This window comes from Vicia villosa, unplaced genomic scaffold (assembly GCF_029867415.1).
Source record: "Vicia villosa cultivar HV-30 ecotype Madison, WI unplaced genomic scaffold, Vvil1.0 ctg.001216F_1_1, whole genome shotgun sequence".
NCBI classification, from domain to species: domain Eukaryota; kingdom Viridiplantae; phylum Streptophyta; class Magnoliopsida; order Fabales; family Fabaceae; genus Vicia; species Vicia villosa.
The window spans coordinates 514106-526115 of NW_026705538.1; the positions used below are offsets into that span (position 1 = coordinate 514106).

At 36.8% G+C, this 12010-nt stretch overlaps 1 protein-coding gene across 1 annotated transcript; it reads left to right on the forward strand.

The window, feature by feature from the left end:
* The first annotated feature begins 3061 nt into the window (after positions 1 to 3061).
* LOC131634047 (uncharacterized) lies at positions 3062 to 10798 on the forward strand. Its single transcript, XM_058904729.1, has 3 exons — positions 3062 to 3425; positions 3663 to 4005; positions 10525 to 10798. Exons 1-3 carry the CDS (start codon positions 3062 to 3064, stop codon positions 10796 to 10798), a joined length of 981 nt encoding a protein of 326 aa, XP_058760712.1.
* The last annotated feature ends 1212 nt before the right edge of the window (positions 10799 to 12010 follow it).

The following is a 12010-nucleotide window of genomic DNA, read 5'->3' on the forward strand; positions in this document are numbered from 1 at the left end:
GACAGATGGAGAGAACGATTCAATCGTTAGAGGATTTGCTACGAGCTTGTGTATTAGAAAAAGGTGGTGCTTGGGATAGTTATTTACCTTTGGTTGAGTTTACCTACAACAATAGTTATCATTCGAGTATTGGTATGGCTCCGTTTGAAGCATTGTATGGTAGGAGATGTAGAACACCTTTGTGTTGGTACGAATCTGGAGAAAATACGGTGGTTGGACCAATGATTGTGCAACAAACTACAGAAAAGATCAAGATGATTCAGGAAAAGATGAGAGCTTCTCAGAGTCGTCAGAAGAGTTACCATGACAAAAGAAGGAAGGATATTGAATTTAAGGAAGGAGATCATGTATTCATGCGAGTTACTCCGATGACTGGTATTGGGAGAGCCTTGAAGTCGAAGAAGTTAATTCCGCATTTCATTGGTCCATTTCAGATTACTAAGAAGATTGGAAAGGCTGCTTATCAGGTTGCTTTACCACCTGCACTCGTTAATTTGCATGATGTGTTCCATGTATCCCAGTTGAGAAAATACATTGCGGATCCGTCTCATGAGATTCAAGTAGATGATATACAGGTGCGAGATAATCTGACTATAGAAACGTTACCTATGAGGATTGAAGATCGTAAAGTGAAGCAGTTGCGAGGTAAAGATATAGCAACGGTGAAAGTGGTTTGGGGAGGACCAGCCGGTGGAAAAGTCACATGGGAGTTAGAGAGCCAGATGAAGGACTCTTACCCGGAACTTTTCGTCTAAGGTATGTTTTCGAGGACGAAAACTCTTTTAGTGGGGGAGAGTTGTAACACCCATAATTTCAGTTTATTAATTTAATTTGGATTTAAATTAAAATAATTGGAATTTGAGAATTTAAATTGGATTTAATTGGAAAATGAGGGAGTAAGAGCTATTGGGCTTATGGTGTGGTGATAGTAAAAGAGGGGTGCTAATTAGTTAGGCCTTTTACTAAGTTGTGATATTTCATTTTATTTTATTTTTCATAAAATAAGAAAAAGGAACTATTTGGGGAGAAAAGAAGAACACGTGAAAAGAGCAAGAGAAGAGAAAGAGGCAAGAACGTGGAACCGGAAGGAGAGCATTCAAGAAATTCATCGAGGTAAGGGGGACTCTTCCTTTTAGTATCTATTATGTGATCTTAGGTAATAGGTAGATTGATGTATGGTTTGGTTCAATTAGATATTGGGATTGTTAGGTTAGAGTACTCTCATTTGGATTGAATTGATGATGATGGTGTGAACTATTTGGCTAATAATGATGTTTTATGATGTATAATTGACTGTGTGATGATTATATGCCTGTATGGGATGTCTGGAACCGTTTTTGGGTGAAAAGGATGCGAAATCGCAGACCCGTAATTCTGCAAAATCGCCAGGTCGCGCCGCGAACCTATGTTTGCGCCGCGAACCGTTGGGCAGGATTCCAAGAAGTTGTGATACGCTCAGGTCGCGCCGCGTCCATGTGTTGGCGCCGCGAAGGCGTAACTTTTTCTCGTTCCGCGCCGCGTCCATGTGTTGGCGCCGCGTGCTGTTAGTGACGGAACATTTCTTTAAAAATGCGTAACTTTTAAACTGTAGGTTCGTTTTTAGTGCCGTTTTGGGCGTTGTGCAAGTAATTAAATGTTTTATATGATGAATGATGAATGTAGGCAGTGGCCGACTTTATTTCTATAAAGCTTGATTTAATTACTCGATGAAAATTGACATTGTGTGCATATGAGATAGGTGTAACAATGTAATTGATGTGATGATGAATTGGTTGTGATTATTATTATGATTGTGATGAATGCATGACTATTTGAATGATGTTGAAAACATGTACATACTTATTCGGTGATGTGGTGATGATATGAGTTGTTCATCGTGATTCGGTGTGTTTTAAGTATGTTACATGTGTTTCATTCATTCATATGCATTGATGTTGGATCCCGATGATTTTTGGATCGTTGGTGGACATATTTCCCATTGTGTGGAAATTGTGTCGGTGGGCCGTATCTCGATGAGGCGTAGATCGGTTAGGTGGATTGATTCCACGGTTTATTGGTACCACATGCATAGTGTCAGTTGTGTCATATGCATTCTGTCATAATATGATTGTATGGATTCCTGTAGTGTGTGTTGTAATCTATTATTGTGTGAATTAATAATGGATGTGAATCTGAATATGTATAATTGGGTGAACGGTATATCACGATGCTTGTTGCTTATGAATTGCATAATATTTACTAATTGAGAATGAGACTCACCCTTACATGTTGTCATTTTCAGATTGAGGAGTAGCGGCATTAGTGCTTGGTGAGGATGACTCGTAGAGTTTATCCGTTTATGTTGGGTCGTGTCGGTCATGCTCTGATCTGTAACACTGGGGAACGATAGTTATAGAGTTTTTATGAAACTATCCATTTTATTTGGTGTTGAATTATGATTGCATTTGGTTGTATTTGATGATGTTTAGTATTCCGCTGTGATAAACATGATTATGTTTTGGTGAACCGTTTCCTAATGAAGCATGACTTTGACCTTAGTTGATTTAATTATTTGGAATAATTGTAGCACCCTTGTGCATATGTTTTTACTCTGATTAATTATTAAAAATTGCCGCGGGGTTTAGAAGGGTGTTACACTCAGAGAGTGCAGTTTGGTACTCACATGCTCGAGAAGGAAGTTGAGGATTGGTGGAGCAATATGGCTCAGAGATTTGATGAGGAAGGTATTCAGGTTACTTGGGATCTTTTTTGCGATGCATTTTTGGAAAACTATTTTACGGAAGATTGTCGTGGAAAGAGAGAGGTGGAGTTCCTTGAGTTGAAGCAAGGAAATGGTACTGTTGCTGTATATGCTGCTAGATTTCAAGAGCTTATCAAGTATTGTCCTCACTACAATACTATGAATGCGGAGAGGTCCAAGTGTTTGAAGTTTGTGAACAGTTTGAGACATGACATTAAGAAGGCGATTGGTTACCAACAGATTCCTCGTTTTGCGGAGTTGGTTAACAAGAGTAGGATTTATGATGAGGATAGTAGGGAGAATGCTTCTCACTACAAGGCTATGAATGATAAGAAGGGTAAGGGGAAATTCCATGGAAAGCCATATGATGACAAGAAGAAACAATCTGGTTATGGCAAGAAGCCAAGTGGCGGAGGATCTAGTGCTTCGATGAAGTGTTTTAAATGTGGTGTTGAGGGACATCGTGCTGTTGATTGTACCAAGGTTGAGGTAACATGTTTCAAGTGTGGCAAGGCTAGTCATAAGGAAAATAAATGTGGAAATGGTTCGAGTGTGACTTGTTACAATTATGGTGAGCAAGGGCAAGTTAGTACCCAGTGTGACAAACCGAAGAAGGAGCAAGTGAAGGGAAACGTGTTTGCATTGTCTGGTGCTGAGGCTACTACTGATGATAGGCTAATCCAAGGTACGTGCTTTATTAATGGTACACTTTTGATTGCTATTATTGATACCGGTGCAACACATTCTTTCATTTCTTTGGACTGTGCTAAGAGATTGAATCTTGTGTTATCTGATATGCATAGAAGTATGGTTATTGATACACCTGCTATGGGTTATGTTTCTACTTCTTATGTGTGTTTGAATTGTCCATTGAGTATCTTTGGTAGAGATTTTGGAATTGATTTGGTTTGTCTTCCGTTAGAACAACTGGATGTGATTTTGGGTATGAATTGGTTGGAGTTTAATCGCGTGTATATAAATTATTTTGATAAGACGATTATTTTTCCTGAGATTGGTGTTAAGGAAGATTTGTTTTTATCTGCTAAGCAAGTTAATGAATCTATGCAAGATGGTGCGAAGTTGTTTATGTTGTTGGCAACCTTAGATGTGCATGAAAAGAGAACAGTTGAGGAATTGTCAATAGTTTGTGATTTTGTAGAGGTATTTCCTAAAGATGTGAGTAATTTACCGCCGGAGCATGAAGTTGAGTTTTCGATTGATTTAGTTCATGGAACTAGTCCTATATCGATGGCTCCATATAGGATGTCAGCTTCTGAGTTGAAAGAGTTGAAGAGTCAACTTGAGGACTTGCTTGAGAAGAAGTTTATTCGTCATAGTGTGTCGCCACGGGGTGCACCTGTTTTGTTAGTTAAGAAAAGGAAGGTTCTATAAGACTTTGTGTTGACTATAGGAAACTGAACAAAGTGATGATTAAGAATAAGTATCCACTTCCGAGGATTGATCATTTAATGGATCAGTTGGTGGGGTGCTCGTGTGTTCAGTAAGATTGATTTGAGGTCAGGATATCATCAGATTCGTGTGAAAGCGGAGGATAATCAGAAAACTGCTTTTAGAACGAGGTAAGGACATTATGAGTATTCAGTTATACCGTTTGGTGCGAATAATGCACCTGGTGTATTCAAGGAGTATATGAATAGGATTTTTCATGACTATCTTGATAAGTTTGTGGTTGTGTTCATTGATAATATTTTGATTTATTCTAAGAGTGAAGATGATCATGTTGAGCATTTGAGAATTGTGTTATCGGTGTTGAACGAGAAGAAGTTATTTGCTAAGCTTTCTAAGTGTGAATTTTGGTTGAAGGAAGTGAGTTTTTTTGGCCATGTGATTTCAAGTGGAGGTATTTATGTTGATCCTTCGAAGATTGAGGTTGTATCTCAATGGGAAGCTCCTAAATCTGTTTCTGAGATTAGAAGTTTTCTTGGTTTGGCTGGTTATTACAGGAAGTTCATTGAAGTATTTTATAAGTTATCTTTGCTGTTGACGCAATTGACTAGGAAATGTCAGGCGTTTATTTGGACTTCGCAATGTGAAGCGAATTTTCAAGAGCTTAAGAGAAGGTTGACTACTACTCCTATTTTGATTTTGCCGGATCTGTTAGAACCGTTTGTGGTATATTGTGATGCTTCTTTGTTGGGTTTGGGAGGTGTTTTGATGCAGAAAGGAGAAGTGGTAGCATATGCTTCAAGGCAACTTAAAGTTCATGAGAGGAATTATCTGACACATGATTTAGAGTTGGCCGCCGTTGTGTTTGTTTTGAAATTTTGGAGGCATTATTTGTTCGGATCGAGATTTGATGTGTATAGTGATCACAAGAGTTTGAAGTATTTGTTTGATCAGAAAGAGTTGAATATGAGGCAAAGAAGGTTGTTGGAATTCTTGAAAGATTATGATTTTAGTTTGAATTACCATCCTAGAAAAGCGTTTGTTGTAGTCGATGCATTGAGTAGGAAATCATTGCATATGTCTATATTGATGATTCTAGAATTGGAATTGTTGGAACAATTTCGAGATTTGAGTTTGGTTTGTGAAGCGACGACTACGTGTGTTAAGCTTGGTATGTTGAAGCTTACGAGTGGTATTCTTGATGAGATTAGAGAAGGTCATAAATTGGATTTGAAATTGGTTGACATCATGACATTGATTAATCAAGGTAAAGGTGGTGATTTTAGGATTGATGAGAATGGTGTCATGAGATGTCGTGATAGAGTTTGTATTCCAGATGTCGCGGGTTTAAGAAAGAGAATTCTTGAAGTAGGGCATAGAAGTGGTTTGAGTATTCATCCTAGTGCTACTAAGATGTGTCAAGATTTAATGAAACTATTTTGGTGGCAAGGTATGAAGAAAGATATAGCGGAATTTTTTTATTCATGTTTGACTGGTCAAAAGTCAAAGATTGAACATCAAAAGTCATCTGGTTTGATGCAACAGTTATCTATTCCCGAGTGGAAGTGGGATAGCATTTCTATGGATTTTGTTTCGGGTTTGCCGAGGACGTCGAGTAATTGTGAAGCGATTTGGGTCATTGTGGATAGATTGACGAAATGTGCTCATTTTATTCCGATGAGGATGTATTATTCGATGGAGAGGCTTGCAAAGCTATACATCGAGAGGATTGTTTGTTTGCATGGTAATACGACTAGTATTGTTTCGGATAGAGAACCGAGGTTTACTTCTAGATTTTGGGAAGGTTTGTAAAGTGCCTTGGGAACGAAGCTGCGTTTGAGTTTGGCGTATCATCCGCAAACCGATGGTCAAACAGAAAGGACTATTCAGTCGCTTGAAGATCTTTTTAGGTCTTGTGTTTTGGAACAAGGAGGAACTTGGGATAGTTTCTTGCCTTTGATTGAGTTCACGTATAACAACAGTTTGCATTCAAGTATTAGAATGGCACCTTTTGAAGCTCTTTACGGTAGAAGGTGTAGAACTCCTTTGTGTTGGTATGAATCGGGAGAGAGTGATGTGGTTGGACCAGAGTTGATTCAAGAGACTACGGATAAGATTAAGATGATTCAAGAGAAGAGGAAGTCTTCTCAAAGTCGTCAGAAGAGTTATACTGATAAGAGGAGGAAGGCTCCTTAGTTTGAGAAGGATGAACATGTGTTTCTTCCAGTTACGCCAATAACGGGTGTTGGTAGAGCTTTGAAGTCGCGTAAGTTGACGCCGCGATTCATTGGTCCTTATCAGATTTCAGACAGAGTAGGTGAAGTGGCATATCGGATTGCATTACCACCGTCGCTTTCTAATTTGCATGATGTGTTTCATGTGTCTCAATTGAGGAGGTACATTGCGGATCCATCGCATGTTGTTCAATTAGATGATGTTCAAGTGAGAGATAACTTGACAGTCAATACATCACCTATGCGAATTGAGGATCGGGAAGTGAAGAGGCTTCGTGGTAAGGAAATTGCTTTGGTGAAAGTGATTTGGGGTGGAGTAGCTAATGGTAATATCACTTGGGAACTCGAGGATAAGATGAAGGAATCGTATCCGGAGTTGTTTGTTTGAGGTAATTTTCGAGGACGAAAATCTTTTAAGTGGGGGAGAGTTGTAACATCCCGATTTTTATTAGCTATTTATTTATTTGGCTTATTTAGTAATTTATTGATTATTTGTTATATTTTGGTTAGTTGGTGTTTTAATTATTATTTAATTCTAATTAATTATTATGTGATATAATGGTTATTTGAATATTTGAATGTTTAAATATATGTGTATGTGTGTTAATTGGTTACTAGAGATATTAATAAGAGGATGTGTTATTGGTTCTAATTAGTTAAATAAGGTTGGGTAATATTTGAGTTAAGCCCAAATTAGAGAAAAGATATAGTAATAGATTGAGTTAGGTCCTTCTCATAACATAACTTTTGGAAGAAGAATAGAAGAGAATAGAGAGAAGAGAAGAGAAGAGGATTGTAGAATCTTGAAAAGGGTGGATTAAAATCAAGAGGTAAGGGTTAGAACCCAAGTTCTTATAGGTTTATATGATTGGGTAATGTTGTGTATGCTTTCTATTCTTCAATTTCATGAATTTAGAAAATGTTAGCGTTATGTGAAATCAATTGGATTTTGTGATTTGTTCATGTTCAATGTGTTATATGGATGACCCATGGTTAGAAACAAGTTTAGGAACCTTATATGTGTGATAATTGCTGTCAATTGATATATAAATTGTATGAGGGTTAATGGTTGTTGTATGAGGGGAATGGGAAAGAAAAATGGTGATTTCTGAGTTTTTACGCAGTGTAGGTCGACCTACACAGTAGCATGAGTCGACCTGAACAACCCAAAAAGGCAAAAAAATCCATTTTCCTTCAGCATGCGTCGACCTATGAATTCTGTACGTCGACCTGTAGAGTTCCTTGCATCGACTCATGTGTAGACCTGAGCTAACCCGGGGGGGGGGGGGGGTAGAAAACTTCCATGCATCGACCTGAAGATTTCCATTTTTGACAGATTTTGTAAAGACCGTAACTTTTGATCCGTAACTCCGTTTTATGCGCCGTTTGAAGCATTAGGAAGCTAATGAGATTATATATATGATAGGATAGATTTGGTTGATGTTGAATGGTTTAATTTTGATGTTAATATATGGATAAAATGTGATTACTTATGTGTGCATTATGAACTAATGATTGTGGCTAATATTCATAGATGTGTTAAGTGATGTGATATCCATGATATGTTGGAATGAATATATATATTATTTGAATGTGTCTTGTTGATAATGATCATTTAAATGTGTATGTATCGAGATGTGGATTGAATAATGGTAATGCTAGACTTGAATACATGTAATTGATTGATGTATGTTAAGTGATGCACTGTTTGGAAGTGAAATCATGTTGTGTATATTGTGCAATGTTGGAAAGATGTGATTGCGTAGTTTAAGAGATATAGATTGTCTTAAATGCATGAGTCTTGTTTTATTGCATACTTACACTAGCATGAGTATTTGAAAGAGGCAATGTAGGGTAATCTCGTAGAGATTATATGCTTGTCCCAAACCGAACGAGTATGGGTTTGAAAGCTTAAAGAGTATGGGGCTTTTGAGGTGGTTATCTAGTCTGTAGATAATGACAATTGGCTTTCCAATAATGATAACAAAGGGATCCACATGCATATCGCATAGAGTCACACTTGAGTCGCACGTGTCGGTGTGAAATATTGTTGTGTGTGATTATGTGATATGGATTTATGGATGTGAATTTGATTGATATGCATATATGTGGAATGATGAATCATTTGATATGATTTGGGGAATGTGTTGTGAATGTGATACATGTGATTGATGCATATTTTTTGTGGAATGTGAAATATATATGTATTGATGATATATGTATATATGTAAATCATTTATATATGATGTTGGGAACTTGATTGTGATTCATAATTGTATTACAATTATTGGCTTAGTAATTGGATATAACTACTTGAAGCTTGGAACCTTGTTGAGTGAGTTAAACGTGTTAAAATTGAAATGAAGTATATAAATGCATGTTCCGAGAAGAGTGATGAATTGTGAAATGTATTCTTATTATGTTGTGCATTTACCACATGATATTTATCTATAATAACTTGAATTCTCACCCTTCTGTTTGAATGTTATCCTTTGTTGGTAACGTGCAGGTTCCGACGAGTAGAGAGTTATCCGAGGAAATAGCCAAGGAGCTTTGGTTTATCTTTTGTTAGGTATTGAGTCAATGCTCTGGTCATGTAATACAGGGGGGGGGGTATTTGAACTCATGTTTTGTTTATTTGGATGTTGTCATCTTTTGTATTTGGATTGACTTTGGATATGATGTTTAAAGGCTATGTTGCCTAGAATATTGAGATTTCATTAACATGAATGAGTATGTTACATTGAATTGGTATATGAATATAATATGGGATGTATTCATTGAAATTGTTGAATTGTATTTCTTCCGCGTGTGTTGTGCATAGCTTGGGAAAACATGAAGATTCATTTGGTGTTACAATATGATCGGATGCATGTTGGTGTAAATGTTTTAGGTTTTCATTGTGATAAAAATGACATGTGACACCCTTTTATTTATGCATGATAATTCTGTGAATAATTCTTTATATATTTGGGGTTTAGAAAAGGGGTGTTACATGGTGCGTCGCGTTACAACCTTAAGGCCAATAATGGTGATGACAATGACTATGACAATGTTAGTAGGAAGCATCCTCCTAATAAAATATTATGGTACTTTTTCATGATTTTAGAAATTTTTTGCTAATTCGAATGACACAAAGAATCTTAGATGGCATGCAGATGAAAGGACTAGTGATGGAAACATTCATCACATGTAGTTGATTCGTTGCAATGGAAGAAAATGGATTCGTTATTTCCAGATTTTGGAGTTAAGCTAAGAAACCTTAGGCTAGGGCTTGCCACCGATGGAATGAACCCATTCGGTAATCTGAGCACTAATCATTCTTCGTGGCATATTCTTCTCACGATTTACAACCTATCTCCTTGGTTGTGCATGAAGCGCAAGTATATACTGTTAAGTATGATGATTTCTAGACCACAAAAACCTGGTAACGACATAGATGTTTATCTAAGTCCATTAATTAATGATTTACAACTCTTGTGGGATGAAGGTGTTGAAGTTGATGATGCATATTCTAGGGAAAAGTTTAAGACACGTGCAATGTTATTTTGCATAATCCACGACTTTTCTGCTTACGGTAACTTGGCTGGAGATATTGTCAAAAGACATAAAGCGTGTCCTATTTGTGAAGATAATACTTGTTATCACTAACTTGAGTTTGGAAAAAGACTGTTTACCTTGTGCATCAAAAATTTCTAAAACCCGGTCATCCTTATCGTAGATTGCGGAAGGCTTTTAATGGAGAGCAAGAGTTTGATGAGGCTTCTGAACCTTTAATCGGGATGACGTTTATCTACAGCAGGAACACATTAATGTTTTCTTCAGGAAGAAAGAAAAATAAAAAGGGGCAATTGCAAAAAATATATAGTAAAAGAGGTCCATCTTCTTTGATCTTCCATATTGGTCAAGTCTTGATGTTAGACATTGTCTTGATGTGATGCACATGGAGAAAAATGTGTGTGATAGTTGATTGGCACACTTCTAAGTATTCTAGGCAAGACTAAAGATGGTAATACTTTTCATCTTGATATGGAGGCGATGGGTATACGAAAAAAGTTGCCTCCAATATAGAAAGGAAAAAGAACTTATTTGCCTCAAGCATGTCACACTCTATCTAAAAAGGAAAAGAAAATTTTTATGCAGGTGTTTACAAGGTATTAGAATTCCGAAAGGTTACTCATCAAACATCAAGAAACTTGTATCAATGAAAGATATCAAGTTAATTGGTTTAAAATCTCATGATAGTCATGTATTGATGCAACAACTTCTACCAGTGGCTATCCGTGGAATCCTACCAAAGAATGTGAGAGTAACTATAACGAGATTGTACTTATTCTTCAATTCCATATGCAATAAAGTTCTTGATTTCAAAAAGTTAGATGAATTAGAAGATGAGGCTGCCATAATCTCGTGTTAATTTGAGATGTATTTTCCTCCATCATTTTTTGACATTATGGTTCACTTACTTGTTCATCTAGTCAGAGAAATTATATTTTTTGGTCCAATTTATTTAAGGTGGATGTATCCAATAGAGCGATATATGAAGATCTTTAAAGGATATACGAAGAATCATCACCGACCAGAAGCTTCGATTGTTGAAAGGTACATCACTGAAGAAGATGTTGAGTTTTGTACAAACTATTTGTCGGAAGAAAATTCTATAGGCATTCCAAAGTCTCGTCACACTGATCACACAGACGAAAAAGGTATTCAAGGTATAAATGTTAAGTCAATGGCTCGAGATGTAGTTATTCAAGCACATTTCTATATATTGAATAATATAAATGAATTTCAACCTTTCATAGATACTCACTGTAATACGGTGAAATGACTTTATTATTTTCGCAAGCAAAATGTTGCGGTGAGCAAGAGTCGCCACCGACTTTTATTTTATCCAATTAGGAAAGGTATAAAAGAACAGGAAAGACCTTATTTGAAAAGAGATTGAGTTCGGGGGGTAGGTTATAAAAAGGGAAGGTGTAAGCACCCTTTTCATCCGTAGTTATCTACGGGCTCTTAGTTGCTTAGCTCACTTTGTTTGTTTTGAAATGTTTGTGTCGTGTGTGTTTAGAAAAACAATTTGATTTTGAGAATGTCTAAAAAGACAACGTTAGAAAACAGGGTGTGAAAAGTATTTGTTTTTGTTTGAATTGATTGTGAGCAAGCACTTAAGAGTTCCTACCCTAAGTTCGTAAGGTCTTTCCTATTCATTAAGGCTTTCCTTGGGCGATAGTACTATCCATACCATATGAGGGTAGGTAGTCCTATACATTGGATGTGCGGTTCATCGAAGGGTCATCGGATGGTCATAGAAGGCAACATGTAAAGACGTCTTAGCATTCGAAGGGATGGTCATCATTTTATCGTAGGCAACTTGAAGGGACTATGATTACATTAATAGAAGGCAACCTTGCTAAGACATCCCTACGTTTGAGGGACTTGACCATTTTGATCGAAAGGCAAACATAAGAGGGCAAACCCTAGAGGTGAGTGTGTGAGCAATAAAAAGGGTGTGTTAATTTCAGTTATATTATCTTGAAGTTAGTGATCTAACAGTTACTTTTATCTTACCATACAATCCTAATCCATGCATCTAAACAGATAATAATAGCAGTTATAAGGTTTGCAG